We start from the raw sequence: 22,728 nt of genomic DNA on the forward strand, positions 1-22,728 counted from the left end.
TTGCTTCTGCTCAGTTTGTCTGCACTTGTATCATCCCCAAGCCAGAAACATTTTCTCTAGACCTTGGTTATCCCTGACTGATGAACTGGCTTGCTGCTGCCCAGCATCAGGAGAGAGAACCCGTAACATAACCCTAGCACTGGAAAAGATCAAAATTCAAAGTTTTGAAGAAAGGTTTCTACTGAACCCCTATTGCTTTCGCATCATTTTAAAGTAAAAAAATGGTTAAGTTAAATCATGCAAGTCAGGGACTGTCTGTAGTCTGTATAGGATCAGACCAGATCACAGATCAGAGGCTACGTGTCAGACAGTGGTCGACCAGGACTATTTGGTTCTGAGAGTATGAAGAGAAACTTCGCCAAGAAAGCACTGTGAAGTCATGAAGTAGAAAACTGTAGGAGAGAAGGCAGTGACGTTTTGGGAAGATACAACAAAATGCATATGTCAGTATTTAGGGCCACAGATCTCTTGGTACTTTGTGAGATAATTAATGTTTGCATTCAATTTGAGGTTGAGTAAGTAATTACTGTTTCCGTAAAGTACAATATGGAGTAGTTGACAACAGGTTCTCCAAACTTCTGACACGATGTAGGACTCTCAGTGGATCCTGAGATACATACAATGACCACTTGGAGCTGCACAGTTAGTAATTTGCTATTACGTGGAACCTCCAGAGCGTGTGTTAATAAAGCGGAAAACAACCCCGGCTGAGGACACGATTTGATACCTTCTTACGGTTTCGCTCCCGCCTCCCTCCAGGCGCACCCCAGGGACCGCCAGCTCAGGCTCTTCCAGGATCAGACGCTGCGCGCTGGGGGATCGGAGTGGCAGGCCCAGTCACTGGAAGCCTTCATGGGAGCAGCAGGCGACGGCGACCGGCGCGCCCACACCCCGAGCGGGGACGCGCCCTCGAGACGGTAGGAGGTGGCGCGCGTCCCCCGAGGCCCGCGAGGAAAGCTCCACCACCGCGGTGCACGCACGCCGGGCCCGAGAATGAATGGAAAGTTCAATCTCGCGCGCTCGGCGCGGGCAGCCAATGACGCGGCCGGGAGAGGCGGCGGGCAGGTGTGCGCGTGCCGCCGCCTGACGCAGGGCTCGAGCCGAGCAGCCTGCCGCCGCCGCCGCGCCCCGCGGCCCCCCTCCACCCCCAGCCCGGCCCCCTCCTTCCCAAGCCCCGCCACCCGCCGGGCTGCGGCGGCGGAGCGGCGGCGACAGCAGATTCCGCGCCCGGCAGCCGAGCGCCGCCTTTGCTCTCCGGCCCCTCCGCGCCGCGTCCCCCCTGCGGCCCCCCCCCCCCGCCTCCGGCTCACAATGTGCTGACCCCTCCCGGCCCCGCCGCGCGCGTCCCGGGTCTCCGGTCGCCGCGCTCCCTCAGGAAGTGACAGACTCCAGGCCCCTTCCTCCGCCCCGTCCCCCCGGACTGAACGCCACACACGTACTCACACCCTCTACCCCGCTCACACCCGGGCTAGCGACGCGACCATGAGGCCCCGGAGGTAAGCAGCGCGCCCCGCGGCCGGGCGAGCGCGAGTGTGGCCGGGGTTGCGCGCGGGTGCGGACGCCGCTCGCGGCCCCGGGTCTGGCACGTGAGCAACGTCGAGGGGAGCTAGGTGCCGAGGAGCAGGAAGAAAGGAGGAGGCGCGAGCGCCAGGGAGGGGAAAGGACAGGGCAAGGTGGGGAAGTGACAGGTCTCGCAGCAAGTTGTCGTGCGGGAGCAGAAGCCGCGTCCTTCCTTCGCCGGCCCTGATTTATTGCCCCAGTGTTACCACTGAGATGCGGGCGGTCGATGTACTTCCGGGTTCACACCTTTCTCTCCCCGCTCGGTGCCGCTGGGTCGGCGCTCGGTGCGGGCGCTGCGTCGCCAGCGTGGTCGCCCGGCCTCTCCGCCGCGGTCGCCGCCCGGCGGTCGGAGCCGGCTGGAAGCGGGAGGGCCGGGCGGGGAGGGGGAGCGGGCGACTCGGGGTCGCAACGGTACGGCGCCGGCTGCGGTCCCGGCGGTCGGTTCGCGCGGCCAGAGCTGGCGCCTCGGACACGCGGGGCCGCACCAGCAGAGGGCGTCCGCACCTGCCCTTCCCGCACTCCGCCAGCGGAGCTGCTTTGTAGCGGGCAGGCGTCGGGGATCCTTTTTGCTTCGGTATCGGTGGTGTAAATTCATGAATTAAAACTAAGAGTTTGAGGAGAACGGAGAAAAACGCACTTGGATTCAGGTTGCTTTTGAAACGAAAAAAAGAAGCGATGCATTCGCAGGAGCATTAACCGACTGCTGACTGGAACATCGGAAGCGGGTGCATTACGAGGATTTGTACTCCAAAACTTTTTTTTTTTTTAATTGCACGTTGGTAAACATTGAATGTTTTCGAGTAACATCTTACAGTATGTATTTAGTGTCCTCATTGCGGAAATTTCTTAAATGTAAGTAATAGTCCGCCATTTTGAATTGTTTCATGTAACACAGACTGAAATCTTAGGTTCCTGTGTTTCCTTGAGTTCCTTTCTGTTCTTTCTGTGGATTTGTTTTCATCCATAGGTTTTTAAGGTTACCAGGTATTATTACAGTTCTCCAGTGAAGGTTTTTATATCTACAGTTGTTAACGCAAGGGAAAAATGAATTATATTTGTTTTATTGTTTTTTTATTTCTTAGTCACAAACATTGTGGAAGTTAAAATTATACGTGGAAACTAATATCACAATGAATTTAAAACATTTTACAATGTTGTTGGGAAATGTGACTTTTAGGAAATTTTACTCTGATCAAAGAAAAAAAAATCCTCCTCTTTGCCTTCTTTGTCCAGATTATTACCAGAGTTTTACCTAGGTGATGACGCAAAAATGCTTTTTGAAATTCATTTGTTGTTAAAACAAATTTTTAAGTCCAACCATAAATTATGGCACATCACAATTTTATAAAAGATTTCAGGGAAACGTTACAATTTAAAATTAAATTCTTGGAAATGTATGCCAGTTTATGTAATTTGCAAAATATTTGTGATGAAATTTATGCCCTTTTTTTTCTGCAGTGGACTTGCACGTATTTGCTAGAGGAGTCATACTATAAGTTAAAAACAGAACATATAATAATTTTCCATGTAGATTAATAATTAGACCCTTGTCCATTTGGGGAGAAGTCTTGCTTCCCAAATTCTTTATCTCTGAAAGTATGAAATAGGACAATACAGCATGCCTAGATTTACTAAACACCTTCAGGAATTAAAATCACACAGGCCTCTTTCTAGTACTTGGGAGGGATACTACAAATGAACAAAATGCTTTATTTGAGTTTTCTATTTTATAAATAGGACCAGCTAATCATTGCTTGATAGGAAAATGTCAAGCACTTAAGTATCTGGATCAGCTTGTAATGAATGTTGGTTATAAGCACTGTGTACAGGTGCTTCTCTATTAACAGATCTGAAACCTAATGATTCAAGGATCAGTTCTTACTAATCCTTGTCCAGTTGTTGTATCTTATTGTATGTCTGTGCCAAACATCTTTCAGAAACAATGAAAAATTTATTGTGAAGTTAATCAGGATTTAAATTAAAAAATCTGTTATGAGGGAAAATACAGTTAACTATACTTTGTAAGTGAAACAGATCGAGTGTTAATGTGGCAGTATTCAAAGTCAGTCTTCAGAATGCCTTATTTTAAAGTGTGTTGCACATGTAAATTCCAGAAAACACCAGGATTTTAGTAAACGCAGTGGATTTATTTAAAGTGTTTTTTCCCCCCATTCACTCTGAAGAAAGAGAAGATTAAACAGATCTTACCTGTCTGATAGTCTGCTATCTGATCCTGTTACTCTTTTTGGTGCTTATAACACACTGCTATCGAAATTTACAAACCATGATTAAAGGGAAAAAAATTTGTTACTAAATTAAACATATATGCATAACAGTCCTCAGGTTTAAGATTGATGTCTCTTTAAAATGATTAAAGTGCTGTTCATACCTACCAAATTTGGTGACTATATTAGAAAGCCCCAGTCAGAAAATGATCTATAAACATTTATCTTGATCCATAGTTGAGTTGATTTTTTAAAAAATGGGAAGTGGAGATTCACACATGGAACAATTTAGAAGTATTTCAAGCTATTGATTATGAAAGAGACACTGCAAAATTTGGGTCACCTAAGGAGTTTTCTTATTTGATAATTTTTAATGGAATCTTATTTCCTCTTAAAATTCTGTAAGTCCACAAATGCCCAAAGTTTTAATGTTTAAATGCTTAGAACCTGTACTTAATTTTCTTGCCTTTTAAAAAGAACTGTATTTTCTTTACAAATAAGTACTGTTGTTGATGAACCACAGGGAAAAAATAATTTTTAGCTTGCCACTGAGAACAATGAAAATTCTTTACATTAAAAAACTTAGGATTGATTCATTTGAACATATCTAGGAATATATGAAATCTAGAATCACGTTGGTTTGAGAAACTTGCCTGCTGTGTACGTGTATACTGTGTTGTAGTTCTTGGACACAATGACTCTCTATAAAGTCGCTGACCATAGTGCTGAACCAAGACAGCCATATTGGTCACTGCTGAATCTGACTGAAACCTGTACACAGAAATTATGTAAAGGTTTAAGTAGCATCATCACTGTAGGAAATGTATATATTATATTTCACATGTACTTTTTTATGTATTCTCTTTACTCAGCTGCAATTGAAATGAGCCAGAAATTGTGATAGAGAAGTGTTATTTCTAAAGTATATTAATTTACTGTATAAAAATGATTTTGAATAATGTCAGTAAAATCAATGGGATCAATGCTAGAGGTTTTCCCTTTCTTTGAAAGCTGCCACTTGCAGATGAAGACAAGATTTTAAAACCAATTTAAGCAGCCAATGATTTCTCTCCAAAACTACACTTATAGTTGATACCACTGTAACTTTGAGTAGGAACTTGATATTTACCATTTTTATTCAGGTTTATATTCTGGCACTATCAAAATCAACATCAAAACATATTATTGGAATTAATAAAGGTAGAAGTCACTCATAAAATATATTCTTGGAAACAATAATAATATAAGCAGTTTCTAGGTAAAGAGAAAATATAAAATTTGAAATGATAATGATCTTGATTTAGCACTTTGAAGAAATTTTCTATTGTTTGAAGCAGAATGAGCACCAGGGTGTCATTGCTTATAATATTACTATATTCTAAGTTATATGAAATGAACACTGGTGTGAAACCATTGTAGAAATTACCTGGAAAGGAAAATGTTGTAATACATTTAATATTTCAGTGAAAAGTACTATTTTAGGCATAGAACTTTGACATTATTTTCCTAAAAATAGAATGGGTCAATATGCAGGATCATCAAATTAAGGGTCAAAGGTGACAAACCAGGACAAAGGGCATGCAGCTCATTTTCAAGTAATCAGTTTCTAGTTTTTTCATGGCCGAACAAAAGCTTAATTATATAGAAAAAAGGACTTAGTGTTGAGTGACCAGTTCTAATGGCGGAAAAACATGTTTTAAATTTGTTACATATTTCAAATCACTATTTCTTATTTGTGAATGCAAGAGCCAAAAGGCTTCTTTTATATTTTTTGAACAATTCTTTTATGTAACATTTTTTTCAAACTCTGTGTTTCAACAAAAATATTTAGTATACTGTATAGGCTGAAAACACACTTTTTTTTACAATTTTAAAATTTTGAAAAAATTATAAATTTTATCTTTTTTCATTAGTCTCTTGGTAAATCTCCTCTGCTAATTTCATTCCTATTATTTTTATTTAGTATTATATTTATTACACTATTAGATCACTGGCAGTGATGTAAGGGTGAGCGTCCTCTAAAACATTTCTCAATCTTTATTACATTAAAATGTTTATTGAAAGTATTTCAAATGCACCAAAAGTTCTCATTAGGTTGTTAATCTCTTGTGATATAAATTTTTAACATATTAATGTTGTATATTAAAACTCAGAATGTATTATCAAATAAAATTGTCTTGTTAACACTGTAATTAACTAGTGGTATTCAGCTTTATTTAGAGTCATTTTTGTTTATCATATCAAGAAGCTACTCTGAAGTTTTCATCTTACAGTTTTGGTGGGCCTTCAAAGTGTATGTGATTAGCTTCGATAAGACAGGAATTTTGCCATTATTTTGACTTCTTCAAACCACTGTTGTTTTCATTTTTCTTTTATTCAGTGCAACCTCAACAGGGACTCACCTATGAGCTTTATTATGTAAAACTGTTGTTTCTTATGGTGAAAAATACAGTTTGCAATGGCAAAACCAACTGCTGTGCCTTAATTGTGTTACTACATTCATGTTCAAGTTAAAGAATTGTTTACCAAATAACATTTGTGCCTACATCAGTGCCTTTAAACAATCTTGACAGTTTGCCAGTTGACTTAAATTATTATTCATTGAAATTTTTTAATTTTCTGGAATAGAATTTTTTTACTGTATTGTATTTGAAGAGAATGCTAGAATTTCTCATATCTTATGTGAAACCAATAAAATTGTAATTTGTAAAGTGGTTGAGAAAGTTAAATTCATCTCTGTGTTTCAGCTGTATTATAAATATTAACCTCTCATGTTAAGGGTTCACATAATGTATTATAAATAAAAAAATGATGTATTATAAATTACTTCATAAGTATAAAAATACAATTTAAAATGTTTTTCCTAAAGTAATATAAATTTTTTCATTCTCTCAACATAACGTTCTAAATATTCTAGTAAATGCAAAGTTTCCTGTGTTAACATTCCAATACCTATGGTTTTTCAACTGTATAAAGTCACATGTAAATATTTGTTTTACTTTAGATTGTTTTCTTTAACTTCTCTGTCTCTACATGTAGTTAAGAATATATAGCATTTTCAGTTTTATCTATAATTAGAGTAGGATTTTCAGTTAAATTACAAAATGATTTCTTCTGATTTTGCTTAGGCAGCATTTGAATTTAGTCTATTGACTTAATTTGCAAAAAAAAATTATAATGAAGGGTTTTAATATATATTAATGTTCCTTTAGATGACAGAGTAAGAAAACATTTTCATAAAGCACACACATTCACTTCAATGTTGAACTTCTACATCTAATATTTTATGTCATATGTGTATATGTTGTTTTTAAGTTATAGCAAATGTAATAAGTATCTTGCTTTAGATTTTACTCTGATATTTGTGTACTGTGTTTGCTATGTGATCTTAAGTAGTCATTTGAAACCTTTTCTCTCATATATTCTAAGACAGAAAAGTCATATTGTTGCCTATTTTGTTTTCCAAAAGATGTATTTAGTTCAATGATAATTGAGACATATTGTAAATAGACTAATTGGTGTTGTAAACTATAAAATGAATATTTAATTTAGTAAACTATAATGTACTCTACATTTACATTATTTTAGAAAATACTAATAGGAGAAACAATTTATTTAAATATCTTTTTAAATGTTGAGAAATTGTAGTAATGAGAATAATGACATAATTTTACTTTTATGATAGTGAATGTTTTTTATTGCTAAATTACTTTTTGCCACCTTAAAGTAACTTGTTTTTTAGAGGTAAAAGCTAACATGTAAATTGAATTGAAATAAAGTTCTGAGTAACATGTAGTAGCATTTCATTTTTATTTATTACTACTCAATTCTTTGGGCTTAAGAACTTGGCAATTTTTAAAGAAATTACAGCGTATAATGCAGAATAGTAAACACTTTATTTTACATTGAATAGTTACAATAGTGGACTAACAGCAATATGGAAAGTAGTTGAGAAGAATATGGTTCCATATTTTAACAGGAGGAAATATGAAATTTAAGAATGTAGTGAATAGAGTTTATAAGTTAAGTAATTTTATAATCGTGTACATTGAAAATAAAATTATTGAAATCACTTTACATGTACATTTACATTTGCAGCAGTCAAATAATTAATTGCCTATCACATTCTCTTTTATAAAAATACGGTTTTAAGAAAATTTTGTATACAAGTCCACTTAATTCATAAAAGGCATCCTAGGAATAGTCAGCCAGGGTTCAGAAATTCATTAAGTCATTGGTTCATTAAAAACTATGTATTGAGCACTAAAGAATGCTAAGATCACAATGATGAGATAAATATATGCAATCCCCTCCATCCCTCACCACCATAGAGCATAGCATCAAGTTGGGATAGGGACCATTTTCATGGGTTATTACAGTCATAATTTTGGTATGGTATTATATGGAGAGGCATTATACTCGGTATGGAACAATAACAAAAGGAGATCTAAGCGGAGATTTAAATGATGAATAGTGATTGTTCTAGTGAAGGGGCAGAAAACCTTACTTTACGATATCACAGTTTTAATTAGATTTTTGTTTTCTAAAATTTACTAAAAATTATGGTATCAAATGAAAATACCCATGTATAAAATTACAAAAAGCTGTTTTTGGAGTATCCATGCATTTAAAGGCTTATTTTTTATTCTTTATCATTACTTCATGTCAAAATACAGTCACCTATAGTAAAGATACGAACATATAATATTTACCTATCTCATTCCTAAAATAGTTATTCAGTAATCATTGGGTAGATAGATTTTAATAACCATATTTAAACTTAGTTCTACTTTCTTTACCTAGTCTTGCTTTTGGAAAGTTTTAAACCGTTACTTAGCATCAATGAAATACATTAATGTCTATCAAATAATTCTATCTTTTTATTTGAAAGGGATGAGAATATTAAAATTGTCAGTAACCAAAAAACATCATATGGTAAGTTTGGATAGTGAAAAATCTGAACATCTTTATCACTCAAATTTATAGTGTTATTTAGTAGCTAACTTTCTTACACCATTTGATTTTCACTTTTTTGAGTCTTCTGCTTATAATAATTTATATGAATTATTTGAAAAAAATTTTTGACAAATCCCTATTGACTGTTTTTATGTTGGTTTGAACTTCTCCATAACTATAAGCAGATAGAGAGGATTAAGCATAGGCTGGGGCTACTAGAATAGGAAAACATGAGCTAGGGTTTTGCTGAAGTTTATATCTAATATTTAAATGCATGTCCACATCAACCAAATGTACAAAATAAAACAATATAGACTCAATATAAAGGACAGCTCTATTTCAATAAGTTTTAGTGATTTTTGTTAACTTTAGGGTCTGTCATTGTCTTCTAGTTGTAAACACAGGATAAATGAAGGATTTAATGTATAGAGGTTCACGTGCCTTTTGTTGACAATATTCCTCTATTCTTTTCAAATCGTACTCAGTGGGATTGTCATCCTTTGTAGGAAGAGTCTTGGGTCACCATTCAGTAGAACTTTACACTTGGAAAAGTCTCCATTTCATTTTGAGAAGACAATTAGATTGCACCTCAAAGAATTTACACATTATGTTTTATTTTTCGTGAGTTGATACAGTAGATTGAGCGTGTAAAACTTAGTTAAGGGAAGAAAGACAACCCTGGGTGGTAGCAGGTGAGTGGATGCATGTTCAAACTAATCTATTTTTCCAAACCTCAATAATTCTGAACCCAGGATAAAAATAATTCAGTTGCCAGCAGGAGTTTTCTCTTCTAATTGCTATACTTCATTACTGGGCAACCTCTTTATTGCAAGTTTTATTGTGTCATGACATCTGCCCATGGATATATTAGAAACATCAGTACTTATTCATAGTTTTGAAACAAGAACTGTTTTTACTTTTTAAAATGTAGGTTCATACATGTTAGATACTGTTAATTAAATATACTTAATAATTAAGTGTACTACTATTAATTTTTTTCTCACAAAGCATTTGAATGTAATGGACCCAATATGAGTGGTATAGAACCACAATTAGAATCACACAATTTATCTTCTAAAATCTGTCTGAAGAGAATTGTCAGTTAAGTTCATCAGTAAAATATTGTGTGTTAGGTTGATTTTTAACTGTGGTTTTTAAAAATGGGATTTTGGAATTACAGTGTAAAATTAAGCTTTAAAAATTTTTTAAACTGTATTGTTCATGAAATTGGCTCATGAACAATTAAGAGTAATCTTAATGGTCTTGTGTAAAATGTTTTTTTTTAAACAAATGTCCTTTAATAGGAATGAAAGTCAAGTTTATGCCAATTGGTTATATGATTTTGCTAGGTGAGTCTTAAATTGTTAAAAAAAAGTTTACAGGTCACTTCACAGAGCCAAACACCTAGGCATTTTATTGCTTTCTAATAAGCCGTTAAACTGAAGAAGAGGCAATTAAATAGGCAATTAATATAGTACTTACTTGAGCTCTCTGATTTTAGGTTCTTCAGAAGACGATGAGGTCATTCAACCAGGTTTCATCAGCCCCAGGTTAGTCTGTACTTTCCCCCCCCCCCCCCCAATTAAATATTTAACTTGACTAATGTTTTAAAAAGATTACTGGAGACATATAAGAAAACTTGACAGCCTGCATCAATTCTCCACTTTGGCAACATATCCTACTGTACTCCAGATGATTTCATCTATAAACTGATATTCCCACCAGAATGGCATGGATGAAGTAGTCTAACTCCTTTTCCTTCTGATTGTTAAACATTTTTCAGGGAATTTTCTTAATTTAGGAAGCTCCATTTATTTTGCTTCTCATGAACATGTACCAAATTTGTTCCTCATTATACTGCAAAAATAAATCACTTGAACTTTCAATAATTTAAACCTACACTGTAAAAAACATATCCTTTTGTTTACTTAGGTGTACTGTAAAACCTATACTTTTGGTATATATTTTCTTGTATTACTGAAATTAACTGAAAATTTACAATACTTTTCAGTAACAATTCTATTTGATAATCTAGTATTTTAGCTTCTGCTCAGATGAATTTAGTGTCTTGGATCTACTCTTGATTAATACTGTTTTGAAAACACCTTTAAGAGCTATAATATGACAAAGTTTGTGAGCATTAATAAGTACAAATGAAAAGATGTTATTCTGTTATTAAGCTTATTAAATATAGGACTGTAGGTAGCAAGAGGAATTAGTAGGGATCAAATTTTTAATGAGGAAGCCACTGAGAGGCTTTGCCATTTGACAAACACTTTGCTTTTTTCTAGAGTGAATCCTTTGACATGGAGATGATGCTCTTAATGAGTATCATGAAAAAGAAGATTCTGGAAAGTTACTACAATACTTTATTTTACCACCCAGTTGCCCCTTACTATTGATTATGTTTTTTTCTCCAGGGGCAGATGGGAGGCAGTCCAGAGACCTTTTTCTTTTCTGTTGGGAAATAATGTTAACACCAATGTGTTAAGTGACTGCAGTAAAGTTTCATGTCTGTGTTTCCTTGTGACTAAAAAAGGGCTGGCCAGGGAGAGATTCCACTTTGACCAAAAGAAAGGTTATTTCCAGATATTACATGGAAACTGAAAGATTTGAACATTGACTGGTTGGTCTCACTTTGCAGATGAGGAAGCTGAGACTCAGAGAAGCTCAATGACTGGCCTAAGGTCATAAAGTCATTAATATGAGACCAGAACTCTGGCCTCAGTTTTCTTTTTTTCACTCCTCTTTTTTTTTTTTTAATTGTATTTATTTCAAGTATTCTCTCTACACCCAATGTGGGGCTCAAACTCACAACCTTAAGATCAAGAGTTGCATGCAGTAACTGTTCTAACCGACCGAGCCAGCCAGGTGCCTGTGGCCTCCAGTTAGATGTTTTCTTCTCCACAGATTTGCTTCCCACACAGGCATCTTTAAAACCTGAAGATGTCTTCTCACTTGCCTAATCTTTTACTCCTGGTCTTCTTTTCCTTCTCATTTTCCATCTCCCTGTCCTCTTCTCTCAGATAAGCCCAAAGTGATGATATTAAGAGAAATAACTTGGAAACAGTCCACACTCTTATTTCAGCTGATTATTTGTTTTAATGAGATTAAGTTTTAAAGAATAAACTTTGATTCATTGCTTTGGGAGACAGGGAAGGAATTGTATGTTTATGTTATTTAGTGTCATTTCTACAGACAGAATATTCACTGCAAAAGTATCTTTATATTATGGAGACTACATGTTTAAGTTGTACAGGTGAAAAATATGAACTTATTTTTAAAATAAAACATGAAACTTCTTTTTGTGCTCTTTTGGGCAAAATAATGTAATGCTTATTACTGAATGATTTTTCTAACCCAATTGCTGTTCCATTTGAAATCATATAAGGAAATATTGAGCACGTTTCAGAAAATATTTGTTAGGAGTAACAAAACAATTATATTTCTCCTTTTCGTTGGGAGAGAAGTATGTTAACAGAGTAGGGCTTTTTTTTTTTTTTCTATTCGTTTTTTTTTTTTAAACGAAACTTTCTACAAAATGGTGGTCTTAAAATAATGCCCCTTTCTGAATTTAATTGTATTTCTTTGAATACTTTGCTGAAACATAACTGACCAAAAAGAAAGAAAGTTGCTTGTTTTTGAAACATGAAGGTAATTTGTCTGGAAAACTTAAAATTTATGCTAATCGGTTCCTGTTTTTCTATAATTTAATTATACCTGGGGAAATGTGTTAAGATATTTAAGGCAAAAGTTTAAGAGAGTTTTACAGCTGTGTAAAAGTTCTCAAATTGGAACAATTGTGTTTAAGCCAGAGCATTTTGCTTCCAGATAAGGAAATTAAATGAGAACGGAATTTTGCTTTTTGGAAACAAAAACAAAATACCCCCCCAATTCTGAAGTGCCTCTACTATAAGACCAGCGCACCCAGGCGAGTACTCTTTCATTTGACTCCGTATTATAAGAATTTGAGGAAAAGTTATTTGCCAGCAATGCCAGTGGTTTGCTGAAACGCAGCGGGTGGGAGGGATGAGAAACACTTTGCCCGACGTGTGGGTCCGCAGTTTTTGAGCAGGAAACCTCACCCCGGGGCCAGAGAGCCGCTTCCCTAAAATCCTCCGCGGTCGCCGCTCCACCTCCTTCCCCGCGGAATTCTTTTCCCGATCCTCTAAAGGCGCATTGCCACGTTTTCCTGGCTTCCCGAAAGGACGGCGCCAGGGGTCTGTCTGAAGACAGCTCCATTTTAGGTTTGGCCTGTTGGGGGAGTGAGGGTGGCGGTGGTGGTCAGTCCCTGGGGGCCTGGTTCCCTCTCCCCCTTGACCTCACTTCTCTTAGGGGAGACTCTGACCTGTCACAGATAAGGGACCAAGTTATAAATTTTATACATCTGGAAGTGCAGTAAAAGTAGTGGATTGTGCCAGGTGTTGCCTTCAAAATAGTGAAGGCAAGGGCTTCTTTTGTTTGGTGTTCTTGGGGCGAAAGGACAAATCTAAACGCCCCTCACTAATGAGAAATCACCAGCCTTCTTTGGAAGGTTTGACTTTAGAGAGGGGGTGGTGATGTGATGAATGAGGGAAAGGTGACTGGGGAGGGAGGGTAAGGGGAGAGGAAGTTGCTGGGGCGGGAGGTGGAGGGAAAGGGCGGATCCGCTGGCCTGGGGGTCTTGGCGACCCTGGGAGGCTAGCTGGGCGGGAAGGCGCTCGGCTGCGAAGGCGAAGGCGAAGGCGGCGCAGGGGCTGCAGACCCCAGCCCCATCTGCCTGGAGGAGAGCGCGGGTGGAGTCGCTCACCGCAGTGCCACTGCCCCTCCTCCTAGTTTTAAGAAGAACCAAAGCATTGTTTCTGCTGTAATCGGAGTCACAGAAGTCACTCATTGCTCATAGTTGACAACGACGTTGGCTCAGGCACCTCTTTGGGCTCCTTGCATTGTACTCTTAGAGGTAAAAGAAAAAAGAAAAGAAAGGAAAAGAGAACGGTCGATGAAATGTGTACTTCGTTTTTTAAACGAAGAAATCTTAGATTGTCATGACCAACGGGCATGTGATAGGTTAATTCCTTAATTTTTCTCCCCAGTGCGTTGATGATTCTTTGTAGGTACCTGAACTCATTCTTAAAACATTTTGAAAGAACTATGGTAAATCAAACTACTAAACATTTGGCTTTCACAAATATAAAACATGCGTTTTGAGTCAAGCACAGGTCTTTCTAGCACTAAAAACAAGTAGGAAATGAGAAAAAAATTAAAACCAGAAGACTTCAGGAAGGTGACAAATTGGAAAGCATTCTAGGAGATTCATAGGACTATTTTATGTGAAAGAAGCACTCTAAGAGCTTAAAGAGATTATGGTCAGTTTTATAAAAAGGATCTTGGGCTCAAAAGATGGGGGGGGGGGTAGGCAGAAAAGACGAATCTATTGAAATGACAGTGCCATATCCCCAAAATAGTAGTATTTTTCTGTGTGTGACTGTGTCTCCCTTGTCAATTTCCTCCCCTCCTCTCCCTTCTCTTCCTCTTGTCTTTTCTACCCACCTCCCTCCCCCAGGTATGTAAATGTATTTGACTTAAATTCCTTGTGAATGAATGTTAGAGGATTTCTCTGAGTTCCCAGTTGGAAAAAGCCTTCTACACAACTTGAAAGGCTGATGTCCCTCTCAGGAAATGAATGAGTCGATAACCTCTGACACCAGTGACCAGTCCAGTGAACCCTACCTTAATTCCACTAATACTGGAGGCCGCCAATCAGGCAAGACTGTGAATCTCATAACCATACCATTCAGTGTAGTTCAGTTATGGTATTTCACACTTTTAGTATATATTTATATATTGATAGTTTTGAGTTACATCAAATTTAAGCATAAACAAGAACTCAGAATCCACCTATATGTTGTTTCTGATTTTCTAATTAAACTATTTTCTAATTAAAAATAAACAACAGATAAAATATTGTTTACCATAAATGTGTGTTGGTGACAAAACCAAACTATACTACTCTGTGAATTTTATAATTACTTTCATATAAATAATAGCACCTCCCTTCAATTTACATGAGTACTTTTTTAGATTATTTTTCTGTTACCAGATGTTGATTTTTAAAAGTAATTCTTTTGTTCAGAATATAACAAAACTTATTTTGTTCAAAATATATAAAACTTATTTTAAATTTTTTCTATTTCCTATTATGTGAAATGTTTCCCCTGAAATGCCATCATTAAAGTTACTTCATTATAGGTCAGTGTAATCAGTTGATTTCTACTATTAAAATAGTGCCTAAAAATGTTTTGTTAGCAAATAATTTTTTTTGAGAGCTTGGAGCTTTTGTTACTCTTGCAAAATCATTTGGATTTTTACACTTTTGCTTTCTTCCCCAACCAACTGGAAGGTGGTTATTCTCCCCAAAGTAAATAAAATGAGAAAGCTTTGCCTCCTTTCCTGAGAAACAACAAAAGAAATAAACACGAAAAATCTTTCCAAATTGATCAATCTTGATTGATGCCTTTTACCACAAACAGCTGAAAAGAACATATTTACACACACCCGTTTATTTGTTCTGCACTAATTAGAATTTATATTTAGTTGTTTACTATGGGGAGGAGGTGTAAAAATAGGTGCATTCTGTGGATTTTCAAAGCTTTTAGATTCAGAATCCCTACATTTTAGTTTGTGTGAAACAGTATTAGAGTTAGAGAAGTGTGGGCATGTTCGGAGATCGGGGAGGGGGATTGCGGGTAAGGTGGGGGAGGGTCAACCCGGTAGCTTTGCCGAAGGGAAGTGGTATCTGTACAGTTTCTCCGTAAACTGCTTGTTTAAGAAAATGGGGGGTGGGGTGGGGGAAAGAGTGGTGGTGCATTTTAATGTTTCAGAGACGGGGTATGTTTTGTATTTCAAAGGAAGGAAGGCATTTCTAGTGGATCTATAATATTTACTGTAGTATTCGATGAGGGCGGTGATATTGGCGTCAGCGTCCAGTCATCAACAATCGTTTGAATCAATTTGAAAGGTAAAGGGTAAGCGTTTTGAAACTGGGGCCAGCCAGCGAAGGGATGGAAGGAGCCTAATCCGTTATTAAATTTTCGCTTCTTCGACTCTTCTGTCCATTGGCGGTGGACTTTTTAAATGTCAGGGTCCAATCAGTATGATACGAATTTACCTTTTCTACTCCACTTGTCCCCTTTCTTCTCCCCTCCCCCCGCCCGTGCCCGCTTTTTTTCTCTCCCCCCCCCCCCCCCCCTTCTCTGGCTCTGCTGCAGCCTGTGCTGGCGCTCCCCTCCCCCTCCCTGCCCTACGTCGTCTTGCTCTTGGGGAACAATCGCCACTGATTGAGGTTCACTCTATGTTAGGCTGGAAAACTGGGCTGTTATTTAGGAAGTCATTAATCACATCTCCTCCCCCGGAAAGAGATGGCGGAGAAACCTGTGAAGTACAATTCCCCGTTCAAAATGTACCGAAATGATGAACCAAAACATAAATTGAGTACATGGAAGTGCTAACGATTTTTCCAGTAAGATCTAATTTTAAATCTAAAAAAATTTCGGGGCACGGTCAGGGAAATGTGTGCTTTGGTCTTATTGTAGGTGTATGTTACTATTATCTCAAGTTTCATGGAGATGTAATTAGGTTTAATTAGGTCCTTTGTAAATTACACATTTTCCTCTCAGAATTGAGTTAAATATGAATTTCTTTGCCCCAAGCAGGTTGACTGTTACGGAGCAGCTGACTTCTTAGGGGAGAAAAAGCGTAACATTGGTTGCTTTATTTAGAGGGCTTTTTCCCCCTAAATGAGATTATTTAGACAGGCTTGTGTGTAAGGCACGCGTGTGCACATATATGACCGTGCCGTTTTTTCTAAATCGACGATTCACAAGGACCCTCCATTGTGTCTAAGTAAAAGCACGAAATCAGCATTCTGATTTATCGCAAAGAAGCGTCCCAAATTGTCTTTAAGATAACATGTTTGAGTTTTTCATGTCCATTCATAAATTATTTTGATGTCAGCATAGATGAAATGGCGATTGGTTATCTCTTCCTCTTGCCAGCCCCTTAAGGATCCGAGGTGAAATTAGTAGCAAGAAAGCATGTAATTGACAAAGTCACGTGGCTCAGGGGGCCAGAAACTGGAGAGAGAAGAGAAAAAAATCAAAAGAGGGAAAGCACATTAGACCATGCGAGCTAAATTTGTGATCGCACAAAATCAAGATGTTAGATTGATTCAGAAGATCACTCCGTTCCAAAGGGAAAGTTTTCATCTCACGAGTTTGGAGCAGAGGGCCCGTGGGGCAACATGGCCGAAGGTTAATTTTCTTTTCTATTGTTTTACTGTGATTTTCTCTCTTCCTTTCTCTCCCCCCCTCCCCCTTTCCCACCCTTCTTTGCCCGTCCTCCCTTCCCCTTTTACCCCAATACTGGGCATTACCCCCACTCCCCATCGCGCAATGGGGCTTTCTGCAACCTATTGTTATAGATCTCCAAAAATGTTTTGTACCGCCCACACTGATTCACAACTTGAAAAGCTTTCAGGGGGCTATTGTTTGAATTGTTTGAGTGTGATTAAGCGCAGTTTCAGTTAGTGAGCCCGAGAAAACTTTTATACACCTGCCCCCTCCCCCATTCCACCCCAACTTTAATTGAAAGTTATTGGGGGGAGGGGAATGCACATTGCAAATAACCCTGGATTCACTGCCGCTGCATGTGTATTAACTAGCTCTAACCATCTTCACGATTTCTCTTTTCTCCTCGTGCCCGCCGGAGAGAATAGTTACGCCGAAATTTTCTTTCTGTAAATGGGACGAGTGTTAAATCAGCAATATGCAAGTAAAGTATCGCATGCTGTAATCGTAATATGTGGCCGAAAAAAATGGAGTTAAATGAAAAAGTACACGTATGTACAGAAAAGTGGAAGTTGATGTGATCGATAGAGCAGTGTGGCTCCCTCCTCCCCCGCTTCCCCTTTTAACCCTTTCATTTTAAATATTTTCTGTAGAAGAAAAGAATCAACCTTTACTGGAGTTTCTTTCTGTTTCCTTCCCCCACCCCCCACCCCCAAGCAGTTTTTTTCTCTTTCAGCGAACAGTTTGGGAATACAGACTAACTGACTTTTTTTTTGTCCTGTTCTACTCAGGCGGGGCAGGCAAAGGTGGTGGTGAAGGGCCCGGGAAGCTGCCGGAGCAGGCAGAGGAGGAATCCCAGGTTTTGCACGGAACTGGCCACTGTAAGTGGTTCAATGTGCGAATGGGATTTGGATTCATCTCCATGATAAACCGAGAGGGAAGCCCCTTGGATATTCCAGTCGATGTGTTTGTGCACCAAGTAAGCCAAACTTTTTCCCCCTCTTCTCCTTTTACCATGTGCAGGATTTGGTCAGTAGTTTTGTCAGTGGTCATACGCTGAAAGACAAAATCTTCCTTGCAGTCAGGAGTTAATCCGGTATGTGTATGGTCCCCTTACTGGGTATCTTTTCCTAAACAGAAAATGAAATCTTTGAAATTTCACCGCTTGGCTGCTGGTTGACTTTATTAGCAAGTTCTCCTCTTCATTCGACAGCGAAATTGCTGTAGTGTAGCTTCCGGTGTTATCGGTTACAATATACTTCGTCATCTGTGCCTAGTGAATGAATGGGGAAATGAATGAAGAAACAGGGATCGCTTAAGTTTAAAAAAGCAAACAAACATACTTTTGCTATTGTAGGACACCTTTTAGACACCTTTAGTCACACCAGCTTCCCCTATTATATTTCTGCCTCCCTGGTAGTCATTTGTAGGTTTAAATAAAAATAATTTGATTTCACAGTAAAATAAGATAGAACACTATTGGTCTACCATGGATTTGATGAAATGCCCAAGGATAGGTTGGTTGGTAGTCAGACATTTAGAAATGTGCTCCCTTTTAGGGCATAGGTCCAAGGAGACTGTCTCTTTAAGAAACTGAACTCAAAAAAGCATGTGGCCAGCTGTGGCTCTAGCTTGTGTGTCTAAAATGTGCTAGTCTGCCACTTTGGGTAAATTTCCACCATTGCTTATATTGTGTTGTAATTTTTTTAAGATGCTTAAATACCAAACAGAATGTCATTGCTTATCATTTTCAAAAATTTGCCCAGAAACAAGTAAATTAATACCTCTTCCATTTTTACTCCTCTCTATTGCTTAATCTCATCATAGTAAAAAAATATATATTTATAATTTGCAGGTTTGATTATTGCATTGAAAGAAGTTAATTTTCTGTAATGAATCCTTAGGAGTAAAGGGATTTAAGACCAAAGAGGTTTGTTTTGGCTTGACATTTAAGTATTAAAAATTGAATGAATGGCATTCAGTACCACAGGTTGCCTGACAGATACATGGAGAAAATAGTATACTTGCATGAAAATTATATATTTTATTTGATACTGTATTGCCCCTTCCTGGTAATGTTTACAACCTCCTTTATCCCCAAGGAATATCATCTTAAAATTAAGTATATAAACAATAGAAACATATGAAACCATTCTGTTTTGATCTGTTGTCCTGTGGTGGTTGGTAGCTTCCTGACCTTGCTGTGTGGTGTATGTTTTCCTTTCCTAAAGGCCTGGCCATCATTATTGGCTGTTTACATGTGGAAGGATCAGCATAATCTGTGAATTGAAACAGGGTTTAAATATGTAAATAGTAGTCCATAGACAGGCTACTGGATTTTATGCCTCCTACTTTATATTGTAAAATGAACCTACATTTTCAGCTTTTTCCCTCCCTAGACTGAATGACTTGAAATCATTGACAAATTCATTTTCTCTCAGGCTCTGGCTTTCCCCACTTTGAACCTTCTTTAGGTTGTTAAATTGTTCTTTACGATCTCATAAATTTGTTTTATAGATGAATGAAAAAAAATAGCCCTTTTCTTCTTTGATCACACCTTGTTATAATTTGGTTTTCTATGTTTTCCTTTTAATACTTTCAAATGCTAGACATTTTATTAACCAATATTAATGTTGAGAACCACAAGACATCCAAATTTAAGGTATTTAATGATTATATGTTGGTAAACATGTATGTCCACTGAATTATGAAATACCCTATTGCGGGAAAAGTTTTATTTATAGATTGTAAACAGTTTCTAGAGTACAACTATAGATTATTAACATTCAATTGCTTTAATCCTCTGTTACAAGTCATGTATTTACTCAAAAACGTATTAAAATGGGGAGATAAAATGTATTTTTCAGAAGGATATATCTAGATACATTCTTGGGAAGAAGTATGTAAAAAAGTTGATAAAACTTAAGTATTAGCATTTTTGTGATGTAAAAAAAGCAGTGATATTCTTTAAATTTGAAATTAGAAAGTGATACTTTAGGGAGTTTTTCTGATGGCTACAGTATTCGTTTTTTGAAATATGTTTCACTTTTTTACTAGGGAAAATTATTGCTTTATTTTTTTCTTCTTGATTTTAGGCTTTGGAAGGAATTTCTGTCTTCTATTGGGACTTACACAAATTGCATGTAAATCATATGAATAATTGTTCTGAAAAAGGCAGAATCCTACAGATTGTAGCCAGGCAATTTCAAGTAACAATTAGATGGTCATAAATGATCTGTGCAGGTATCTTGTCAGCATCACTTACACAATCAGGTTGCAATTCAGGACCATTTTACAACAGTTTTTAAAATACTTTTAAAATCATTCTTTTATTGCCATTTTTACTGTACGAGAATTTTTGAAAGCATACCACATTAATGTATCATTCAAATTAATTTTTTTCCTGTAATGTCTATGTGCTATTTTGTTATGAAAGAATAAGCATTGTAGATAATTAGGAATTTTAAATGTTTAACTGTACAATATCATTATTTTAAATACACGCAATTTCATTTTGAGTATTCAGAAGTACATGTGTCATTGGATTTTTTTAAGTATTATGAAACATTTTTAATAGTATATATTTGGGGAAATAAAAAAATAATTTTAGTTTAATATAATATTTAAAAATTTATGCCAAGGCTCCCAGGATTTTTTTCTCTTGAAAAGATATTAACTACAGATACTTCAATAATAAATAAATATATAAAAAAACATACAATTAAATAGGACTAGCAAAAAAATCCTGACTGCAAAGAACTGCACTTCAAAAACAATTTAGTTGCTATGAAATGAAGAGAAGATATGCGTATATATTGTTCAGTTGCTATGAAATGAAGATATGCATGTGTACTTTTAAAATAGAGCTGTACATTCTTAGTTACATAATTCTACTTAAAGTATGTTTGCAAGAATACAGTCAAACTTTCTTCTAGTCTCTGTAATGTCACCAACTTCTCAAAAATAAACATATGACTTAGCTAATGTACCTTCCCTGTCCTTAATTGTTGATAAATGCAGTGAGGACTCTGCTGTTTGAGGATGGTGTGTGACCATTGGTGGTTTAAAATGTCAGTCTTATTTGACTTCCTAATATTGTGATTTAAATGGTCATATGATTATGGATTGGTAATAATTATATGTATTCTGACACATTAATATGGAAACCTGATAGTGTTTAATAATATTTGTAAAAACTTACAAGAATGTGTAAATATTTTGTGAATTTCCTTAGCGCTTATTGCTTTTGAGTTGTTCCTTAAAATATTTAATATTTAAAATTTGACAGTTTTCATGATGACTTATTTGTAACTAGGGTATATTTGTAGGAATTTCTTACTTTAGAATCCAGTGCAAAACACAGAGATTAGTCTTTCAATTGAAGTAAGAATATGCATACATTGTTAATACAGATTTGTAAGTCTAGGTTACTAGTAAGGTGATGTCATCACAGTTAGTGTGTAAGTGTTAATAATTAATAACTTCTATTAGTTTATTATTAACAGTTAAAAAAATTGCATCCACAGTTAGATTGTGGGATAACATGTTTAAATTACTTGGAAAGTTCTCTTGTAACTTTTTGAAATGTTATAAACTTTGATAGGACTTAAATATTTGATAGTATTTTAGATAAGTCACATGGTAATTAAAATGAGATCCTTTTGGAGAGGGGCAGTGTTACCCAGTAACTACCTGTTGATGTTTATTATAATTTACGTTTTCTTTGCATAAATTTTGATACTTATTTCCAAATAAATATTCTCTCTCTCAATGAGATAAACTTTATTTTGTTCAGGGGAGGGATAGAATCCGTTCTCCTTACTGCCCTCTCTTCAGCTCACTTGCATAATATTTTCTTTGTTTGTTAGTTATATATTTGGAATTCTTTGCCATCAATTATGGTATACAGAATTTTTAACATAAATGTATTTCATCTATTTCACTACTTATGTAAGAATTTCTTCTCAAAGGGAGTAATTTCAAAATGACTAATTCACCTACCATTACTTGATAGGCTTAAATAGTTATTAATAATTTGGTTGGAATTCTTAATTTACCTTTCAAATATGTTGATATTTTCATCTTATGCTCTTTATTTCTGGTTTGTAGTTTGATCTTAATGGAAAACACAATTGTCCTTATTACGGCGATTTTATATATTTTATGTTCCTTTTATTACTTTGTTCAGAAAACATCTCAAAGTAATGGAAACAGAAGAAATAAGAATAATTACTGTAACAGATAAATTTAAAGCATTTTTATTAATAGTATAGGGTATAAAAACATTTGGAGATTAACAGTTTTTAAATGTATGAACATTTGAAATATATGCAGTTCAATTGATGTAGAATAGAGTTCATGTCTCAGTGATTAATTAATTATACAATTTATGAAAACATTTACTCCAGTGTGTTCATGTTTAAGGATTTTTCGTAGTATTTCATCACCAACTTATTAGTCATCTTTGTTTTTATCGTAGTTTGGCATGAAAACATTTTTCACATGTAGAATAGATGTGATTATTGTTATTCTTGGGACTCTTGAAAATGTCAGTTTCAAAAATTATTTAGACAAAGTAAAGTCTTGGAAATTAAAAAAAATATCATATAACAGAGCTCATTTGTTAGCGAGTTATGTATAATTTCATATTTGAAAATGGTTCC

The 22,728-nt window shown here is 36.5% G+C and overlaps 1 protein-coding gene across 3 annotated transcripts in view; it reads left to right on the plus strand.

Annotated features, from left to right (window-relative positions):
- Positions 1-1,299: 1,299 nt before the first annotated feature.
- The window catches only part of LIN28B (lin-28 homolog B), a 132,103-nt gene continuing 110,674 nt past the window's right edge, over positions 1,300-22,728 (plus strand). Inside the window, exons 1-3 of one of the 3 annotated variants that reach the window (XM_023254203.2) lie at positions 1,300-1,496; positions 10,243-10,291; positions 17,857-18,044. In XM_023254203.2, the coding sequence (XP_023109971.1) occupies positions 10,258-10,291; positions 17,857-18,044 (222 nt within the window). In that variant the 5' untranslated portion in view covers positions 1,300-1,496; positions 10,243-10,257. Of the gene's footprint in view, positions 1,497-10,242; positions 10,292-13,464; positions 13,681-16,062; positions 17,030-17,856; positions 18,045-22,728 lie in introns of those variants that run through there. The other 2 variants (XM_045057887.1, XM_023254204.2) reach the window with 2 other exon arrangements.

This window comes from Felis catus, chromosome B2, assembly GCF_018350175.1.
Source record: "Felis catus isolate Fca126 chromosome B2, F.catus_Fca126_mat1.0, whole genome shotgun sequence".
Taxonomy (NCBI): domain Eukaryota; kingdom Metazoa; phylum Chordata; class Mammalia; order Carnivora; family Felidae; genus Felis; species Felis catus.